The sequence below is a fragment of the Falco naumanni genome, chromosome 14, assembly GCF_017639655.2.
Source record: "Falco naumanni isolate bFalNau1 chromosome 14, bFalNau1.pat, whole genome shotgun sequence".
NCBI lineage: Eukaryota > Metazoa > Chordata > Aves > Falconiformes > Falconidae > Falco > Falco naumanni.
This window is the reverse complement of record NC_054067.1, coordinates 5,211,195-5,233,566: the sequence shown is the minus strand read 5'-3', so window position 1 is coordinate 5,233,566 and position 22,372 is coordinate 5,211,195. Positions and strand designations below refer to the sequence as shown.

Sequence of the window (22,372 nt, the reverse complement as noted above, 5' to 3'; positions counted from 1 at the left end):
TTCCATATGTTCTATGTACTTCGAGAACAGCCATTCCATGAGTTTTTCTAACTGAAAGCAAGAAATTTTCTTTCGAGGAAAAAAAAAAAAAAAAAGAGACATGAAAATATGTCTTATCTCTATTAAACTCAATGAAGCAAGTTTTGAACCACAAGCTATCCTAGTATTACCTAGATAACATAAATCTTTACAACTAGTCTATTTGCAATGCAGTGAACAGGTGACCTTTTTGCCCAGGAATTAGTCTCTATTTTCTCAGCATCTGTAACCTGTATATTGCCTCAGCCATCATGTCACATGATGGATAACGATGCAGCCTACACACTTTCTTGATCCTGATCGTTCTGAAACATTCAAGCATACGACTCATCTTTGAGACGTTAATACCCTCAAGTTTAACCACATTCCTTAAGTTCTATAGTTTCCACAGCTTCCTCTACAAAGGGTGCTCCATGGCCTTGCGTGAAGGCAGCGTAATTCAGAATAAACATAGAGAATCCTGCCCACCATGTGAATTGGGTCTTTTTTTTAAACCAAAAAGAAAAAAAAATCAGTACATTTTTCTTGACAGCTCTCTACTGGAAGTGTTCCAATCTCATGTGTGTAGTTTTGCAGAGTATTATCAGTCATTTCTACCACATCCATGTAAAAGTAACCCCACACACTCTGATTCAACCATAAATTAGGGCGCCATGCTTGCACCCTGGAATGCAATAGTCCTGCTGGACCTAGAATACTTTCACTTAAACCAATAAAAAAAAAAACAAATTCCACTCACACAATTTTTAGATAAACAGGTAGTAAGTCTGAGAAAACTCCAGTGCAAGCCATCCCAACCACATACTATGTCCCTAAACACAGAACAAAAAAGTCTCTGCCCCAAAAACCTACACAATCAACAAACAAGAGCAGATAAAAAGTAAAAGACAGAAGTGGCAAGATAATTGTCAACATCAGAAGCATTTTACATAATTTGCATTTGTGTGCATTGCACTCAAAGTCTTAGGAACTGTAGGTGAAGACCAATGCCAAGCTGCTCCGTAACAATAATCAGACAGATCTTTTTTACTAAGAGAGAAGCTGGGTTCTGTTGAATTCGAGACAAGCAGTTAAGCAGAAAGGACTAAGAAATAACCTTGATCCATTTGCCTAAGGCACTGAGAAAAATCCTCCGTCTTCCTGGAGAAAGATGTTTGCATAAATACATACATTTATTAAAGGATACAGGTTCATGGTTAGACTTTCCAGATGGACTACTACCCCTGAACATCTGCTGTGGACAGAGGATGGACTCAAAACCAATTTTCTCTGGAGAATCACAGAAGCAGTTGACAGTAAGATGTGACATGCACAGAGGTTTCTTCTACACCTACCATCAGAAAGAATCTGCACGATAAATCCTGCCTTGAGCTACTGAAATTTCAATATGGACTGATCCATTCCATTTTATACTAGAAAAATACAGTTAGAGTTTAAAATGCCTTGCACTTTAGAGATGAGATTTTATTCAGTGTGGCCTGATACTTTTCTCTTTAGGATGGAAAGAGATAAGATGTGCTTTGCTCACCCCTTCATAGCTATAAAGACCCGTATTGCAATAAATAAGATGCGAGCACTGAACCATCACCTTCTGCATGACTGAAGGCAGAGATGCTGACTTGGGAATGAAACTAGTCCTAAGATTTGTCAACAGGCCTGTATATTCCTGTATTTACAAAGGAGCCATTTGTCTTATACTAGCTAGGGTGTGTAGAAAGGTAAAACAGAATATGCACAATTTATGACTTCAGAAGAGAGATACATGATTCACTACTGCCATGATATTTTGCATTCTCCCTGCATGGACAGAACTAAAAGAACAGTAACAACTAAGCTTAAAAAATTTAAGCCTCTGTGCCTAGTTAAAAAAAAGCTACAATTTTAGGCACTCTCAATCTCTTTGAAAACTTACATTTTGGATAAACCATCTGGTTTTGGAATAAATAAGTGAAGCAGAATTATTGTTTTCCAAAAAGAAATCCTTCAAGAAGAAGAAACCGAAACAAGAAGATGGAAGCTAAATCAGCTATTTATATGGAATTCGAGAGACATCTAGTGGTTAGCAGAACACAAAGTCTTCTCAAAGAGCCTAGTCCTTTCCAGAATTATGCTGCCCTTTCTATCTTGTTCCACATCAGTTTGAATGATCACAAGCGCATTTCACTATTCTAAGTTTTATCCACTTTCACTGAACTTACTGTTTACCCCTTATCAAACATTTTGATTTATACTTGGTTCATTACTCTTGGTATCAAGTGACTTTCCAGCACATTTCTCCATAAAAACTACCAAGCTGGTGCAAAATGGACCCATAGAAATTAACACTTCCACAAACGTCAGGATATTTGAATACCTAAAATATATTAGTGACTGGTCACTATAAACTATTAAACCATACATATCATGACAGTTTAACACATTTAAGAAAATTAAATACACATTGAAAGTGAAAGATTACTTTAGCTTTGTATTTTCATACTATTCTTTTTCAATTGTGTAATAGCAGAAAACCAAAAAATATTAACATAGATTTTTTTAGAATGTAGGCCAGAAGACTGACTGTATTCCCAGTGCCTCAATTTCAGCATTAGACACCACAGAACATATTTTCACATTTTAGCAAATGACTCCTATCCCCTTTGAAAAGAAAATTATGCTGAACGTAAGGATTTGCAAGAAGATTTCAACTGAGTATTTAACTCTACCCCTGACAACTATATGACAACTAATAGTAAATGTTGAGCTACATTTTTAATTTCTCGTACCCACTTCTATGATTTACTTAAACGGATTCCTCCAGAGAAAACTTTAAAGAAACTTCACAATAGACTAAATATTGGAAGTTTCTCTTTTATGGACATAATTTTAAAGTCCAGTATTTCTTCAAACAGACATTTTAGCAAGAAAAGCTTGTAATTCTTTTCAATTAAGCGTTAACAGCTGCACTATTCACAAACACTTTAATCGCTAAAATATCAAGTAGAAATTGTATTGCATAGTTATAAGTAGCACTAGGAAAAGCAAATATCCCCACCTGTTCAAATACACATTTTAAATATTTTATCTTATGTTTTATTTATTCTTAGTACGGTACCCAGAACTCTGAAAGAACATTTTATAAACAAATGTTGAGGCCAGGAAATGAAGGCAGTAAACAATAACACACAGTGGTTCCACAATTGCTAGGCTAATCTACTAAAAAAATCCAGATTTGTATATGAAATGACATTTAAGTTACAAGACTGCAGCATAACATTTAATTAGAAATATTTTTTTAAGACAACAGGGAGAATCTATGACACTGTATAAAGGACACTGTGCTCTACTCCCTTTTATCAGCCATGACCAACATGGTTTTGTATCCAACCAGACAAAAAAAAAACCCAACGCGTTCCAGCTCTCACTCATTGCAAGCGAGTAAGATGAAGTTATTTCCTGTATTATGAAAAAGTCTGGAAGTACATTTTCACTATATAAGTATGTTCACATGAAAATGCACACCTGTTTTTTTTTACAAATTTTACTCCTAAGGAAAAGGAACTGAATCAGGGGAGATATCAGCAAAAATTCCAGGGCAGAGCTAACAGCTTTTTACCATCAAGAGAGTCCCATATTTGGAGATCGGTACCTACACAGCTTATTATTTGTAACTACCAAAGCTTCTGTTAGTGTTATGACTTCCCACTTAATGATTAAAAAAAGAATGCCTCTGCTTTTCAAACAAAGGAGAGAAAAAAATACAGCTAAAACTCAGAGTACTAGTTTACTTGCTATCAAACTTGTATTATATTCCTCAGGTATGAATAAAAGCTTCAGAAAAGTATAATTAAAAAAATTAAGTACTTCCATGTGACAATATTCACAACTACAACGTGCATTTTAAACCAATTGCTTTAATGATTCTTACATGGATCACTACATTTCTTCGTGCTTTTAGAAATTAAGTTCCAAAATTAAGAAAAGGTCTTTTTTTCTAGTATACAACTCAGATGTTTTCAGTCTTTATATTGTCCAATAATTCTGAAAAGCAGTTGTATCTTAAGAGACTTTTTTTGGTAAAACTTTCAATTTGCAATAAAACTAACAAGGGTATTTGTAAGGATAGTCTATCTCTACATTAATCCCTTTGGGTAACATGGGACTTCCGCTTGGCAGGTTTTCTAATCTGTTTCAATTTATTACGTTATTTGCTGTACTAAGGAAAAAGGTTATTTTATGAATGAGAAATGAGAATAAAAACTAAAGTTATTTTTTCAGCACTTGTTTCTTAGATTCCAATATTCTGGCACAAGTCCGAATTTTATGTGGCGGTGCTTAAAAAGGCAGAACAAGATACTTCACATAATGACTTAGTCCATGTAACTGATACCTACCATTGCAGTTCTAGATTTGATAAACCAGTCAAATCTGAACTGAGGAGCATTGCGCACACACTGCCTTAGTTCCTCATACACATTTTCTTTGTCAAAGCCCATCTTGTGTAACATGCATATCAAAAACCTGTCTTCCTCTTCTGTGTAATTCTTTCCTTTGTTAGTTCCATACTGAATACGCAACTGGTGAAAAGGTGCTTTATACCTTGCAATCTGAATGCAGAACAAAAATAAGGGCTATTAAACATACAATCTTACATCAAGGACTTATTACATATTAGTATAGATTACCGATACATGATATCCTACATATGCTATATAAAAAGCTAGAACTCCCATTCCCAACCATTTCTTTTCTGAAGGAATTTGGAAGAAGTCAGCTGAAGAAAACAAAAACTCTGCAATAATTACTTTGGCATCAAGGGCTTTCTTGATACTGATCCTCCGCTGAATTCTTGCCTCTCCTCGTTCAATCTGAGCCATAATCCTCTCAATGTCCTGTAGTTCATTACAACGTTCCCAGAAAACAGCTAAAACCAAAAAACATAATTTGTAAAGTCAAGCCTTTTCCTCTACTCTTACTACTTCACTCAGCTGAGGAACCCCAGCAAAGAAAAAAACCTGCAGTTTGTGGTTCCATTAAGTCTTAAAAGATTTGCTAATACTCTTCCTTCTACTATGCTAGCCAAGAAATAAACTTGCATAGAACCTTTATTCAATGTTTTTAAAAGTTAACTATAAACAAAGGTTTAATAACAACTGTAGTTATGTAAAACTCTGAAAAAATTACTTTTGTAACAATGGTGAAACAGGTCAGAAGTGCTAGTCTAGCAGCGAAACATTCATATTTCAGCAGCTATCTCCAAGGTCAGAGACTACTTGGTCTGTTAAAAAAGCTAGTAATGTGTGGCTCCTCCAGTGACATCTTTTAGTCATCCCAAAGTTAGTTCAACATTTTGAAGGAAACTCTTGTGGAGCTTTTCCTTTTAAGCTACAGAAAGCACACTGCAAAGTTAAATTTTATGAAGGTGTTTAGTAAAATTAAATTCAAGGATGAAAGAGGAAGAATTCCATGCAAATTAAGATGCAATGAGTAAATACAAGACACAAAGATAAGGCATACTAGCCAAAATAGCACATATACTTACAGCATAAAGAATCATGTTGCCACTGTAAGGCAGCTTCACGATTCCACAAGACCATGTGTTCAACATAAATTAACTCTGCCAAGTTGTAAATTTTTTTTATAAAGGCAGCTGAAAGTGTATTTATATGCTGCAAATTCAACCTTTTTAAAAGAAGTCTTCTGAAAAGAACCATCATGTGCTTTTTAAAAAAAATTATTCTTATACACATCCAAATTCTGTATCTTGTAATTTTAAAAGAACACTTAGCAAAAATTACGGTGATACCACGTGATTAAGAAATATGCTTCAAAATACCACAAACCTGAATACTCAATGACCTCCTCAGGTGACTTTCCCTCCACCTCACGGGCAATATTGTCTATATCGTCACGACCGTATTTCTCATTAGCTTTAATAAACTGATTAAAATCTCTTTTATTCCAGTTCGTAAAACCCTGTAAGTAGCAAGAGATCAAAGAAGGCATTACTAGGTAGAAGGAAAACATTTTGCTAAACTTTGCAGAGGCATTGCCAATTGGAGCAAATGATACATACACAAGACAATGTCACGTAATTACAGTGGTTAACGGTCTTTCAGGATTTCCGTAAGCTTGTATTATCCAGGCTTTATTACTGAATCATTAAAAGTCTAATGAGTTATTTTTGTGCATGACTCCACATGCATTAGTAAGAACTTTTTACTCTTCTTTCTTCTTAAAACTTTATGTGGTGTTTCTCCAAAGAAACAAGCTCAATGGTAAGTCACTGCAATTTCATTTAAGCCACCCCTCAGCAGATACAAGCAACAGAAGTCTTAAGAGTAGAGGGTGCACCAATGCAAGTGTCATTACATGTTCTTAGAGTAGGACCAGTATCTAAAGCAAGAGCTCCTACTTCAGACATTTACAAACCTTGAACCAGACACTGGATGGAAGCGTAAGTATGTCAAGAAACTATCTCTAGTCCAAAAAGATGCAATCAAATGGAAACTCTATAGCGCTGTCAAACAAAATTTGTTGTTATGTACCAAAGAAATTAATCCAAAACTGAACAACAGTTAAGTGAGATACAATGCACAAAAAAATCATCCAAGAATGAGACATTACAGTTTAAAGAGAAGGAAAGAAGAAAACATCAAGAACACACAAGAAAAAAATCACATGCCTAAACAGCAATTTAGTGCATTGAGTTTCTTTCATCACAGACATAAATTTAAAAGGCACTCTTGTCAGTTCTCCGGCTAAGCTCACTCCACAATTAGATAGCATCTTACAAGAAGTCTAATATACACAATACAAATATTTCTTTTTAATCATTAACAACAGACTGACATGCATATCAGCACCAGCTTGAGTACTTCCTCTGCTACAAACAGGTGAAATTAATAGTCACATTGTGACCTTGCAAATTCCTTCTCAAAGTACACCACACCCAATTCTTTTACACAAAAATTTCTGAATCAAAACATCCTGTTCATTTTTGAGGCATATCCCTCTTAAACAATTAGCTTCCAATAAGCCTACTCAGCAGGATAATAGTCCAAAAAGTCAAGAAACTAGCCAGTGACAGGGATTCAGTCCCAGTATAAAGGAACATGCCTAACAACCCAACTAGGACAAAATGAAGGGATGTGACAGGTCTTACACTGTGTCAATAGCATACATGTTGATAGAGGCTTGTCCTCTCTATATACAAAGCCTTACCGATAAAACATGCAAGGCAGATGCATATACAAGAAACCTACTGACTGGATTCTGCACGTATTGCATCTACTACACAAGTCCTCGCCTCAGAAACATTGCAGACATTCAAGGGAATAGTAGGTGACTAAGACATCAACTTGTTCAAGGACAGGAAAGGTCCCTCAAAGCAAACCAAGCAAAATCATCACATATATTGTGCTTTCTGCACTGATCTTACAGGAAGAAGCTTTCCTGTGCATGTTTATCATTATTAGTATTTATATCTCATACTAGTAACAAAAAAAAGTGTGATTAAATACTTAAGCTGTTTTCATTTTACCTGTGTTAGAAGCTTTTCTTTCTCTTCAGTTTCCTCACTATTCAGAGGCATAGACTCATCTATCTTCTTTTGTTCTTCTTTTTGTACCTGAGCTGCATTTGGGAGCTCAGGATTCCTGGGGACCTAAAAATCAGGGGTATCAATACGCAGCAGTACAGCAGTGTTATTAAAAAAAGACTGTACACTTTTCTATCAACCTTGGTTTACAATTTATAAGCACGTTAGATCTCACAGGACTGATGCAGTCCACACCCACTAATCATTTGTTGTCACAGAAGTAAAAAAAAAAAAAAAGCCCAAACAAAAAACCCACACCACCACACATTGGCTACCCTGAAGAAACCAACCACAATAAAAATATTTTAAAGATAACTACCAGAACATTTTCATCAGTATCTACAAAACTGTTGCAAAATTGAAAATATTATCTTCCAAGACAAGGTGATGTATCAAACACTGTCATTTAACTATGCTCATTCCTTCTTGTTTCACAAGCTCTGAATGTAAAGTTTATCTTCACTTATAAGTACCAAAAGGGTCCTATTCACTGTTTCTTTAAGAAACTTCAGTGAGAAACACAGTAGAATAAATGGTAAAATACATTTTTTCCAACTAATATTAAAGCAGTGATCTGCACAAGTTAACAAATGTCTTTTACCTAGATCTGAATCTTACTGCTTAAACCCTTCCTCTCCAAAATAGGACCAGACTTTGTCAAACGTAATTTTGTTATGCCCTGTACCCACGACTTCTACACACAATGACTTAAGGATATTATGAGAGGCAGAACCTCACACGTAACGCAAGCTGTCGCAGTTCACCGATTTCAGTGGCATTTTTCATTTTCTCTTACATCCAACGGTTTATGTTTCATAATTACAGCGAAACACTAAGCTTTGCCAGGTTTACTATAAAACCTGCACTTGTGACCTTCAAACCTGCACACTGCCAAAGTAAGGATGAGACAGACAACATCATGTAAAAAGGCCTAACAACATTTTGTCTGTCCCTCTCCACATTAACACCAATTTGTGACCTTTAAATTGCTTATGGCAATACCATATCACAACAGCAAACAAGTCAGAAACCAGTATCCAGTAAAGATTGTGTAGACCTTATATATTTCTGCAGCAAAAGGGAAAGGAAGTTAAGAGCTGTTTTTAACACCTGACTAAGAAATGTCCTTGGCTTCGGTGGCTGAAGAACTGACACCAAGCTTGGTCTCTACCTACATGATACCTTTTCATATTGTTTATGAGTCTGTAGTTTTAATAATAAACTCTCTTCAGATGGAAAGTTACACTTTCATTTCAAAGCAGAACAATCACATTTATCACTTTCATCACCAGTAAAAAGTCATACTAAGTTTTTAGTATAACAAGTATTCGTGTTCAACCTATCCAGTCTGACACACTTCATTAACAGGACTGAAACACCTCTCTTTACATGCATACCTTCAACGTTAGCAATCCTTTCATCCTCATTTGTTGGAGTATTAACCGAGTAATTTTTTCCTCCTAAACTAATTACATTTCCTTTAATTCTTATCTTAATTCTATCCTGTCATCCACAAATTTCTTTCTGCTTCAAAGTAGATTCTAAGACACCTTCTGGTTTTTCTCAAAAATATATTTTGCTCTTTTGCAACACAAAATTTCCTACCCATTGCTTTGTACGGCAAGTTTACATTCTCCAACACATTTTATATGTTGTTTCCTCTTGCTGCAACCTGCCATGAAACATGGGGCTTTTTAAAGTTAGTTACATGTCTGGAAGTAGGGAATCAGTTTGATTTACTCAGCCAATACTGGCACAAGGAATGAAAAACGACATCAAAACAGTATCAGTGTTCACCACTTGTCCAGTAGCGTCAGCAGGGAGGAGGGAGAAATTCAGCTAAGGCATAGCAGGAAAATAAAAAAAAAGTCTGTTGTCTGGTTTTCTTTTTGTAGTAGTAATACATTCAGACTTTTCACACCTTTAAACATTTTATATCCCAGCAAAATGCAAGGAAAATTGATGTCACTTTACTTACCTTCATATCAACACAAAGTCAACTACAATATTACCTTAAGTTACTTTCTGCACAAGATATAAAAAAAGCTGTAACAAAAAAAAAAAATCATTCCCTGGAAGGTGATCTAATATAACTAAAAATTACTTTCTCACTTCATGTAATACCCAAAAATGAAAGTGTGGTGTGTGGTCTAAGGTATCAGAACTGCCGTTCTTTTTTGCACTCTTATTTTATTGCTAGGAATCCCCCATAAAACACAAAGCTACACAGATAGGAAATTTTTAAATGAAGGAAGGTATTACAACTACTTTTTCTGTTCCACAGTGGAACAGAAACAGGGGAATAGAGACTGTAAGCCATTTCCTTCACAAAGAGAAGCACTTAGCAAAAAAACTAAGACCAGAATGGTAAGTTTTTTAGTTGCCTTCTCATTTACTTCATTTAGCTATTATTGTCAAGGTTGCGGTAAATCTGCAGAGGGGAAATAAAAACCATTACCTTATATCCAATAGTCTTACGATAATACAGAATTTCTTTTTCCAGAAGTTCAAATAACCGTGGTGGGAAAAACTGGAAATCCTGAATATTTGGTTGTTTTGGAGGTCTTGGAGCCTTCAAAAACACAAAGGTATATTAACATTGTGTAAACTTGATTTCTGTGCAATTAAACTGCCATAATTCAGCAGTGGTGGCAAACTATCACTGTATAAATAAATTTCATTACCAGTATAGGGTGAGAGCAGGGGTTGCAACATGGGAGAGAAGAGCAAAAGAACATAAGAGACCCTCCATATTTGCCAGCTTCTTTCTTACCTTTGGGACTTTCGGTTCACTGACACGTAGGGCTTCTCTGAAATAAGCATCAACTGCATAATTAGCTTTGCGTTCTCGTTTCGGAGGCTCTATCCATTCCATCATGCTCAACTACACGCACAACAGAATAAAGAGATATTAAAAGGAACTGTATGCTTTCCTAAAGTTGCAAAAATAATGACTAATGTGGCACTGCAGAACAGGAATGTATTTTTGCAGAGCAGATTGAATGGTTCTGTTCAACAATATGAATACTCCAACAGAGCTCAAAAACAAGCTATAAATTATAGCTGATTATAACATGTATTTAAACACATAAAAGATAATACATAAGTAAAGCAGCGCAGTGGTACAGACAGATCCTTTTACTGTATTCTACTTACTTCAGACACCTGAGTAAGGTTACGATTCCATCTACCAAAACACAACGGAAGGACTGCGAACTTGGATTCTGAATTCTCTAATATCTTGTGATACGTAACGAATTGTTCTCCTCTAAATATCACAATGAATAACCTCTAAAGAGGCTAAAACACTGGCAAAAAACAATCCATTAGTAGCAAATTAATCTTAGCTAAACTACTGGAATTAAGAAGTTACTAGAGCATATTTCAAGACTATGGGGTATTTAGCTGGATTCTTGTAAAGAAATTATCAACATGGAAAAATAATCTTATGCATATATGCACATACCCCGCTATTCTCATTAAGTATTTTATTTTTCAAAATGTTTCTACAAAAATGACAAGAGACTTGGGTTAGAAGGGCATTCAGTTAACAAATAAAGAGTTTACATATCTGATTCTGGATAAGATCTTAGGGATATCTTGGCTATAGTCCCATACATACCAGATACACAGAAGTAACATTGTAAAGACCCTGAGTAATACCTCTTTGCTTGGATGATCCTTCTATAATTAGGTAAGTCAATCTACCAACAGTTCACATTTTTGCAGTGGAAGTTCTAGTCGTGAGGATTAAAGACTTAAGTCCAAGTTCCATATATAAAATCATTATCAGGCCTGTTTTTTCCTGCCAGTTATGCAGCAGTAAAATAATACTGACTGCAGCAGTATACTAGAATACAACACAGTATTTTTGCTGCAGAAAAAATAAAATTTGAGCAACATTATCAGGTTTTACCATGAAGAAAAATGGTGGGATTGAAAGCTAATTTTAAAAAAATTCAGAGTATTTATGCTTCTGCAGTTCTACATGAGTTTTTCAGTAGCTCCTTACTTCTGTAGACTAACCTTGACAGCCACAACTTTTAGTATGGCCTTTATGCTTGCACCTCTAAACTAAAGTCTTAAAGACCAAGAAAAATTACCTTTTGTTTTTCTCTATAATCTTCACCTTCAAAGTTGTATAAGCTCATCTCTGTGTCCATAGTGAAATTTCTTAAGGAGCTCTCCCCCATTTTCTGCAATCGTTCATTCATTTCAGCTGTCTAAAAATACAGGAAGATACTTTCAGGCTCACTCAATCTGTTTTATCTTTTCTGAAAAAAATCAGCTGTCCTCAGTATTAAAGCACTCTCAATGTCTCTTTCTGCTTTAAACCTTTACTTATATTTTTCGTGTAAGAAAAGATGCCCACAGTGCTTTTCAATTTTGAACAGTCTGAATCCATAACTTTTCATTAAACTAAAGTTATTACGTTGGGATGTAGCCCGACAACTGTATGATTTATCTTTTAAATTTAAATTAAATTTATGCCCAACTCTTTAAAGCTGAAATGGTAGTTCATTTTTCAGAGCTACCTATTCCCTAATGAAGTTCCATAAAAGTTTTGTATCTATTAGACTTATTAGCATAAAAATTACATCTTTTTAAAAGCCCACAAAATAAACAATGCCTAAGATATGGTGCACACAGTCTGAACTTTGAAAATAAATATAATTCACTAATTCTACCCCTTCAAAACTTATGAAAGTTTTGAAATATTTACAAATAATTAAGTAATAATTGGGCATAAAAATATTTACATAATCAGATTTAATTTCTATTTTGTGTATACATGTTTAACGTTTGACACTTCGAATTCCATATGAAACTTTCTCTAACCTTCTTTTCGCCTCTTTCTAAAATAGTGGTTATATCTTCTTCTGTCAGCTCACTATCTTTGGAAGCAAAAACATGTGTGGCTCCATGCCGGATCATCTGCAGCATTTCATCTTTTGCCAGTTTATTAGACTGCTGGTCTATGAGCCTTCCTAAAATTAGAAAAAACACACTGAAAGTTATAATACAAGAGTTCTAGCAGGGACATGCAAACAGTGGATTTTTTTAGTTCACTGGCAGAACATGAAAAGAAAAACAGAACCATACAAAAAAAATTACTTTTCACTTGAGCTGAAAATAAACAGAAATCAGGAACTTCAGGGAAAATAAAAAAAGCTTTGGGTCAAGCCATAAACAAAGAATGTTTCAAATTCAAATGCTTCAAATCCAAATTTTATGTTTAACATCTTATTCTTACAGTTAGTTGAACTTTTCAAGATCAAAATCTTATTTCAAGATGAAAAATGACTAAGTGTTCTATAATAACCATCAAGAAGTACTTAAGATTTTTAACACTCACCACTAATTCCAACCCAAATCTCTGGATATTTTTCCCAAAATTCTAATTTCTGTCCCAAAATTTCACTTGTCCTATCTTATCTCTTCACAGATCATCAAAATTTTGACCACTGACCTTTCAGTAGCCCACTCTTTTGGAAATACAAACAACCCTCAAAACTTGGCTTGAGAGCCTTAGGTTTGGACTAACTATTCTTCCAAGAGCTTCTACAGAAAGACACACAAAGCAGTTTTAATGCTGAGTAAATTCATATACAGTAAGAAGCACATCTATATAATTGTTTTTAATCTGTCATGGAACATGTATTTTTTATTTTTTTTTCCTTTCTAACATATCACAAAACCCAAGTAACATCTATTCAGCTATAGTTTTCTTTCCTCATTTAAAGTCTTAGTATAAGTCCATGCCCACATTATTTAGGAAAACAAAAATTTTTCAAAGATTTTCAGCTGAACAAGTGAATAACTTATACATTATAGTTTCTTAGGCTGATTTAGTGTACTGCTATTACACACAAGGCCTGCTTTCTCTCATACTGGACATTTGTAAAGTTATTTAACCCATAGTTTAAGGGACTGAACAATTCTGTTGCAGACAAACATATATAGCAGTTGATACCTTGTTGTATAACTATAGAGTCCAGTCTCAGTTTTATTTCAGCTCTTTCTACAATCCTCTCTTCAACAGTATTATCAGTGATTAGTCGAAACACCCGTACTGGTTTCTTTTGACCAATACGATGCGCACGATCCTAACAAACATAAATCAATGAGTGTTCAGCAACAAAAACTCACAAGCAATAGACAGTTAGCTTGTAGAAACAGCAGACCGAAACTAGCATATTTTTCTTGGTTCCTCACTTATTCAAGAGTATACAAAGATGTTCAACTATTATGGTAATATTTACTTCTATCTGGCTATTACACCTTTTTAAGTTTGGGTCGTTCTATAGTAATAAATGCATCTACCTCATTGTAAATGAAGATATCAATGTCTGTCTAGACTGCAACTGGGAAGTGGAGATACACCAGTACATACATAGACACATCTGCACTGCTTTCAAAATAATTCTATCTTTTGACATAAGTATTGAAACTCTGGCATCCCTGGCTTGAGCATACTAATTCCACGGGCAAAGTCCATGCAGCCACAACTTCAACGCTGTAGTTGTCCCACGCTAGCTACATTAAAGCATCAACACGCAGCACACACAGTACAGGCACAATACACAGCAAATAAGGTTACATGACTAACATACTACACTTATCTGTAATAAAACTTGCCTTTATTCTCTCTGGAAAGCATGAATAACACTCTTATTTTGTCCTCTTAAATAAAAAAAGTTTAAACAACTAGCCTTCAAACTATTGGTACCAGGATTTTCTGACTGTCCTTTAAACATGTGTCAATAAATCTTTTTCTCTCCTGCATAATCCTGGTTTCTTCCTGAAAAATCCTACTAAAGCTCACAAATCACACATCAGTTTCCAGGAATTCAATCTACCATTGGTAGTCAGCATGCATACTGAAAGGTAAATATTCGCAGTAAATACCTGATGTGTTTAAGTACATGAAAAAACACCAACAAAAAACACCACAAAACAGAACAAAGACCCAACCCCCCAATCATGCAAGAAGGTTCATGCGATTTCTATTCCATATGAAATAAATTATAGACTTAATTTTGTGATATTCAGCACTCAAAGATTTTAGTATGTTTAACCCAAGATAAGGGTTTTTTCCATCCTCATGACAGCACCAAATAAAGCAGAAACAAGGTGGGCTGCAAAATAAGTTCCCCAAACAGGAGGAACACAAACTGTATGGTTTTAATTCTTTGCTATTATTTTGGAAACAACCCTCTGTTATTCCTTTACAGTTATTCCAGAAAGGACAGAATTGACAATAATTATATGGATAAACAACATTGATACAGTATTTTGGCAGAAGCAATTTTAGTCAACTGTGAATATAATTAAGACAGATATTCACAGAGAAAAACCTACAGTTTCTCCCACAACTTTGTTCATGTTCTTTTTATTCAATTCCTTAGTTTCTTGGTATTTAATACAAAAAGTAAAGACAACCAACAAAAATGCAAGTTCTGCAAACACTTATACCACAATGACACCTATAACAAACTAATGTGTATTAGGGAGTTAGCTCACCATGGCTTGCAGATCTACTTGAGGGTTCCAATCTGAATCATAGAGAATAACCACATCGGCAGTTGCCAAATTAATTCCAAGACCTCCAGCTCTGGTACTCAGCATGAAAATGAATTTACTGCTATTAGGAGCATTAAATGTGTCTATTGCTTCCTAAGAGAAAAAAGTGTCATTAAAGTATCAGAATTTTCAACAAGCTTCCAATATGTTGGTGGCTTTTCAACAAAATTTCTTTGTAGTTTACAGAATTTTTATACCAAAACCTATTTTCCTATACATGTAAGAAACTGTAGGTTTGCACAGGTGTGAACACTCATTCCGAGTCCACAAAAATATTAATTTTTTCATTTAGTTGAGGAACAAATGAAACCTACTTTACCGTGGACTTTGGTTAAGAAAAGCATATACCCATAGCAGCCTTTCTAACGTGTGACATTTTTGCTTTACTCTATACAATTATGTAACTGCTTTTGTATACATGTAAATAATAACTTAATCTAGTATGTAAAACAAAGACGTTTCTTGTTTATACACAACTTTCTCACCTCTCTTTCTTCATGTGGTGTCTGTCCATCAAGTCGGCAGTACTCATATCCACGCCACATGCAATAGTCTTCCAAAATATCCAATAAGCGAGTCATCTGACTAAAAAGTAGAACTCTGGAACCTGATAGATCAACACAGAAGGTTTTGCCGTTGGCTTTATGTTTTCACATTAATCTTATCACAGAACCTACCATAGAGCATGAGTAAGAATTCACGTGAAATATCCTGTACTATGCCTAACTTGCTCAGGTAAGTCTTCTGAAGTGGCTTTTCTGGTATTAATTTATTCCTCAAGACAAGTTATTCGACAATTTATACAGAAGAAATAAACAGCTGTAAAAACAGGACACTTAAAACCATAGTAAGTTAATTAGCTGATGACTGATGTGCACAGACAAACTAATCCTCTCATTAGAAATTTTCTTAATGACAGTAGGAAGGGGGGCTCTGCTCTTCCTTTCTTTCTACTTCTCCATATTACTAGTCTTCCTCATCATTCCTGTAAGACTTCCTTCCCTCCATGTGTTCAGATCTACAGAAAAATGATTTTCAAGAAAAGCCTCGCTCAAAGCAACGAACGCATTCACTACTGGAGGAAAGACAAGAATGAATCTATGCAACATTTGAAAGGTAGTTTTACTGGTAACGGGCATTCAGATCACTACTGCTCGTCAAGGGTACTCACCTTGCTCTCTGAGCTTTGCTAGCAGTTTATCCAGAACTAACATTTTACCACTGTTAGTGATGAGATGCGTGTCAGTGGTGTAGGGAGGGCCTGGCTCAGCACCATCAAATAAGTACGGATGGTTACAGCACTTCCGAAGCTGCATCAGAATATTCAGCAGACGCATCTTATCCATTTTCCCAGCTGAATTCAGGATATCGATATCTTTCATCAGGATCCTTGTATACCTGAAGTTTTACAGGCAATTTTGAACAACTCTGTTTTTATTTTATACTTAACGTGAATGAAAACCTGCAACATCCTTATTACTTATTTCTGGATGTAGGAGTTTGCTTTGTTTACATAATAATAAACTATATTACTCCGAAATTTGGCAAAAATGTCTGACTGTTAATAAGGATTTATAAATCCATTCCAGAACATGGAAGACAATTTGCCCGTGAGTAACAATGATATATCATATACTGAGTTATCTTACACTGCCATTTTAAGACTACAAAGTGGATTAAAGATATCATTTATTTTACTGAATCTGCTACACTGGCCTGGCTCCCTTTCTCACATCTCTTCTGGGCATGTGGCTCCTGAAGGTTTTATTCTAAATTTCAGCTCAGACTTTTACTGATGCATACATACTTGGATCAAAGGAGGAAACTTCGCAGACATTTGTTCTTTCAAGTAGAATTAAGGAAGGAAAAGAAGTTTCTGCTTTCTTCCTCTCAACCCTTTCCATGACCCTGGCTGAGCTCTAACTTGCGCATCTTTAAAAAAGCCCCAAAGACAGCTATAAATAGGCTAACAGGTTTCTCCATCTGACTGTCTTAACATGCAACTACCGAGGCCTGGGGTGGGGGCTTAAGAAAAATCAGTGTGAAGAGCTGAGGTGTTCTTTATCAGAAAAGAATCTTACTTTGATGTAAAGAACTCACCATTCCCTCTGCATTTTGCTGAGCCCAAGATAAATTTTTACTTCCTTCTTTGGAGGCAAACTCTTTTCTACTTCAGCTTTTATGCGACGTAATAAAAATGGCTTCAAAACCTAAACAAATATAAGTTTTTCCACAGATAAATTTATAGAATTGATTCCCTCAAATCCAAAATTAACTGATTAAATTATCAAGTATTTATTCAGAACTAATGAATATCTACTGCTGTCATGGTGACTCCTTCAGAAGTCAGGACAAATTAAGTTGTCCACTAACAGGCTAAGTTCACACATAAATACGTCATAAATATTTCCATATTCATCCCAGTAGTCATCCTAAGCAACGGGCAAACCCATAAGCTTATAAATCTATTTATTGTCTTTTAACATAAAGTCCATTTCATTTCCACTAGTAGCATGTACAAAACACACCACCATTTCATAGATTAAGCAATGTATGTTGTGCTTCCTTCTGATTTGTTTTGTTAGTGTATGATGAAAAATGGCTTCTATCTCATGCACACGAAAGCAAAGGTAAAGGCACAACTTTATTCAGATTAGCATGACCAGTCTATCAGTATACCATTCACGGTAATAGATGGTTTCAAAAAGATTTCCCAACTCTTCATTTTCACATTTTAGGTAAATATTTTGTCCACTTCCAACAGTAGTGTTATAAAAAGCATTATCTGTAACGGTAAGTTCCAATATATAATTCATGAAAATTCTGCTAAGCCTTTCTGTAACTAAATACCTTCACATTCATCTTCTCAGCTATGAGATGAACGGGGAAATAATCTGTTTTCCCTTTTTACACTGTGTATGCTAACGATGATACGTGATTACAGGTTTAATTACTTACAGCATGAAGTCTTTCTACAAGTTTCTGATCACCAAGACAATTTTTAGTGTCGAACCATGAGTCAAAATCCTGTGGTGAGAAACAGCACAATTGGTACAAACAGTTTATCATCTGTAGTTTTAACAGACACATATTGACTCTGTTTCACTCCAGCTGAGAGTGGCATAAATCTTGAGACAAATTACTCTTACAAGTGAAAGAAAAATTTTCCTGCATTTCTGTGCCAGCTTCCCAGCACATTGTAAGATTCAAGTCACTAACTGCACAGACAAAATACTATTACTCTGCTTAATTTACAATGTTTTTTCATGCTCATCACTGCAGTGTCCAAGTTCTTCCCCTTAGTGTTTGTGTAATGATAGGGCAAGAAGGTAAAAAAAGAAACCCAAATCCTTAAGTAAATGACAGGCACAACAGAACAAAAACAACAGAAGAAAGCAACACAAGTACAAGGAAACATTAACAGTGCAAGAGGAGAAAGATGACTCAAATTCTAAATGAAAAAAAGGTTTACACCTATTTAGAAGTCTCATTCAGCACTGCTTTCCAAATTTTGTTCCTCTTTGCATAATTTCGAACCGTTTAAAGTATTACATTTGCTATTACTGGCCTGAGGCTTTATCTGCACTAAAAGAATGCACAGTTTTAGCTAAGTAGAGCAAAAAAAGTAGTCTACAGTTAGGTAAGCCAAAGAGCTTCTACTGAATCCAGGTCTTCCACGCCATACATTTCTTATTAGGCTCATCATTCTTCTCTTCTGCAGATAGAAGCCTGGAAATCAAAGGAAGAAGAACAAAACTGTACCTCCAAACCTCAACTTACATCCGCAGAATTGAAGACATCTGGTAAAAGAAAATTGAGTAATGCCCACAGTTCATGGAGGTTGTTCTGTAAAGGAGTTCCCGTAAGCAGCAATCGATTTGTTGTCTTGAACTCACGTACAATCTCTGACAGCTAGAAATACAACAAAGAGTTATCATCATCATGTACATTTAAACATAATGAATTTTCATCTGTTTCTGAAACTTCAAACAATGTTAGCTAAATTTAAAGACAGTGAGCTACTTATGAAATTTGTATTTACCACCCAATAGCTTATGGCTTATATTTAATAAAAACACCACACCTAACACTTAAAATCTGCTAAAAATCAGATGGAATCTTTTGTGTCAAAGTACCTTCAAAGTATCAAGTAATTTTGAGTTTACCTTAGACTTCTCATTCTTTATTCTGTGGGCTTCATCAATTACCAGGTACCTCCAGTTAAATTTTTTGAAGACTGATTTCTCTTTGATTACCATTTCATATGAAGTAACACAAACATCCCATTCACCAGGCATCATAACATCACGGATAAAAGCAGCCTAAAGCAGAACAACTGAGTTAATAAACATTTTAGGTATGAAAAATTTACATGGAATTCAGTGAAACCTATTTCCACCAACATCGGTGATGCACTAAGCTTGCACACACAAAAGATGACTCAAACATCTTTTCCGTAACTGAAAGTTACTGTAACAAAAGCCTTCATTCCTTTTTTCTTTAGGCACAGGCAGATTACCAGTTGCAGTTAAGCAAAACACAAATTTTCTCCTGCTCAAACTTAACTACTTATTCTTCAGCATAGATTTTCTGTAATTTAGATACAGTACATACTACCAATAGGGCAAAAAACTCTCCAAACTAACTAGTACCAAGACACAATCCACAAAAAAGTGTTTCAAAACAACTCACATAGTCCACTCCCATCTTCTCTCTTTCCTGAAGGTCTTGCTCCTCTGTCCCATCTCGATTTTGTAAGTGATATATATCTACATTTATAAAACCTTTCACATGAAAGCATATCACCACATGGAAAAGCTGCACATGCAGATCTCCCAAGAACTGACTTAGTAGGGTACACAGAGCACCCCAACACTAGAACTGATAGAAGAGCTACCTAATAAAGGAGCCTTCTGTACAATACTGACTCACAAATGCAAATGTAAGCTCAGAGGCGCTTTAGCCACCACAGAACAGGGAGATTAATTAGAAAATGAGGAAATGAAGTTATGATAATACAAACCTAAGACTCTGACAGCCAAGAAAGTACAAAGTGAAGGTGCATGCTTCCTTTCATCACAATCTTAATTTCATTCCATTGAGCTAGCAATAAACACATTGGGGTATAAATACTATCAGACTTTAAATGAAAACAATCTGCAAGGAGCTGTACGGTAGAATCCAACACTACAGCACTGGAAGGAACTGTCAACTCACTGGCAGAAGCAGCAGTTTGTCTCAGAATCACAGAGCCATTTCAGCTGGAAAAGACCCCCAAGATCAAGTCCAACCATTAACATAACACTGCCAAGTCCACCACTAAACCATGTCCCTATGCACTGTGTCTACACATCTTCCAAATACCTCCAAGGACAGTCACTCAACCACTTTCCTGGGCAGCCTGTTCCAATGCTCAACAATCCTTGCAGTGAAGGATTTTTTCCTAGTACCCAATCTAAACCTCCCCTGGCACAACTTGAGGCCATTTTCTCTTATCCTATATCACCTGTGAAAACACTACCAGTTATCCCAGCCACTCCTCCTTATGACTTGTGCTCCACACCCATCACCAGCTCCATTGCCCATCCCAACACACTCCAGCATCGCCACATCCCTCTTGTAGTGAGGGGCTCAAAACAGAACACAGGATTCAAGGTGCAGCCTCATTGGTGCTGAGGACAGGAGGACAATCGCTGCCCTGGCCCTGCTGGCCACACTATTTCAGATACCAGCCAGATTGCTGTTGGTCCCCTTGGCCACCTGGGCACAGGGCTGGCTCCTGCCCAGCCGGCCCAGCCCGCCCCCCCAGCCCCTTTCCCGCCGGGCACCTTCCCAGCCCCCTGCCCCAGCCTGCAGCGCTGCCTGGGGCTGTTGTGCCCCACGGGCAGGGCCGGGCACGGAGCTGGGTTGAACCTCACACAACTGGCCTTGGCAACCCATTGAGCCAGCCTGTCCAAATCCCTCTGTAGAGCCCTCCCTTCCCTGAAGCAACAGGCAGCCATGCAATCCATACAAGAAACCACAGAATTCACAGAAATGTCCAGCTCACTGATCCCTTTCAAGTTAGGAAAACACCCTGTACCTATTTTAAGGCCTTCACTACAAAAGATTAAAAGCTCTACAACAGAATCCTAGTTAGAAGGCAAGGCATGGACATGAGACACAAATAAAGAGTAGAAGTCACCTAAAAAAGCTGAAGAAAGAGATAACAAACTGAGAGCAATAAAGGAAAATGAATAAACACTGTCACAATGCAAATACAGAAGAGAGAAAAAAAAAAACAAAGAGGAAGACAACAGAAAAAAGGTCAGACAGATGTACTTTGATCACCTACTGATTTGCATTCTGTCCTCAGTTATAACCATAATATTTTGCATTTTTCAATGCCAATATAGTTAAAGATTACCAAAAAATACTATAATTAAGGAAGCAGGTTAGGGAGAATTCCACATACCCAAATGCTAGTTTTTGGCAAATAACATGTACATCTTTGAAATGTAGAGCACTTACTCTTGCATCTTTATCTCCAATAAGGCAAACAGCACGTAACGATGGAACCCAGCGTTTGAATTCATTCATCCAATTGTGCAAAGTTGATTTTGGAACCAGGACCATGTGCGGTCCGGGAATGTTTCGGTAATGCTTCAGATAGCCTAATAACGCTATTGTTTGCAGAGTCTTACCAAGACCCTGCATTGACAGAGAGGGGAGGGAAAGAAACCTGCTGAAATGAAGTACCATACAGAAATAGTTTCAATTTTCCTACTGTATCATTCTATCACTTAAGTTGTTTAAAGCAGACTACACTACAAATGTTTGCAATACAATTTCTTCCCTTGCATTACAATCCCAGTTGCAAAAAATCTAACTGTTGTAGAATGATGCACACTACTGCATCCACATTAAATATTATAGGCACTTTAATGTTGATTTTACTCAATAATTACCACAAAAATTCCAAAAGATTACAGCTTACCATTTCATCTGCCAGAATGCCATTAACACCATTTTCATACAATGAGATCATCCAGTTCAAACCTCTAACCTGATAATCTCTTAGTGTTCCTCCTTTCACATCTGTAAATGTAAGATTCCTCTAAGTAGAAAAATACTAATTCTAAGTAGAAAAAATTTAATTGCAATCTGCTCAGATTTTCATTTTATCAAAGC

At 36.0% G+C, this 22,372-nt stretch overlaps 1 protein-coding gene across 5 annotated transcripts in view; it reads right to left on the bottom strand.

The window, feature by feature from the left end:
* Window positions 1–22,372, bottom strand: part of SMARCA1 (SWI/SNF related, matrix associated, actin dependent regulator of chromatin, subfamily a, member 1) — a 35,760-nt gene that overhangs the window by 5,719 nt on the left and 7,669 nt on the right. For 4 of the 5 annotated variants that reach the window (XM_040614205.1, XM_040614207.1, XM_040614204.1 and 1 more), the window contains exons 5-22: window positions 22,179–22,279; window positions 21,713–21,892; window positions 19,369–19,524; window positions 18,983–19,114; window positions 18,161–18,229; window positions 17,303–17,412; window positions 16,374–16,600; window positions 15,688–15,809; window positions 15,143–15,295; window positions 13,593–13,725; window positions 12,458–12,606; window positions 11,722–11,841; window positions 10,392–10,502; window positions 10,077–10,190; window positions 7,562–7,684; window positions 5,862–5,994; window positions 4,824–4,942; window positions 4,413–4,625 (exon numbers count right to left, since the gene is read on the bottom strand). In XM_040614205.1, coding sequence (XP_040470139.1) covers window positions 4,413–4,625; window positions 4,824–4,942; window positions 5,862–5,994; window positions 7,562–7,684; window positions 10,077–10,190; window positions 10,392–10,502; window positions 11,722–11,841; window positions 12,458–12,606; window positions 13,593–13,725; window positions 15,143–15,295; window positions 15,688–15,809; window positions 16,374–16,600; window positions 17,303–17,412; window positions 18,161–18,229; window positions 18,983–19,114; window positions 19,369–19,524; window positions 21,713–21,892; window positions 22,179–22,279 — 2,465 coding nt within the window. The remainder of the gene's footprint in view (window positions 1–4,412; window positions 4,626–4,823; window positions 4,943–5,861; window positions 5,995–7,561; window positions 7,685–10,076; window positions 10,191–10,391; window positions 10,503–11,721; window positions 11,842–12,457; window positions 12,607–13,592; window positions 13,726–15,142; window positions 15,296–15,687; window positions 15,810–16,373; window positions 16,601–17,302; window positions 17,413–18,160; window positions 18,230–18,982; window positions 19,115–19,368; window positions 19,525–21,712; window positions 21,893–22,178; window positions 22,280–22,372) is intronic. The other variant, XM_040614209.1, reaches the window with a different exon arrangement.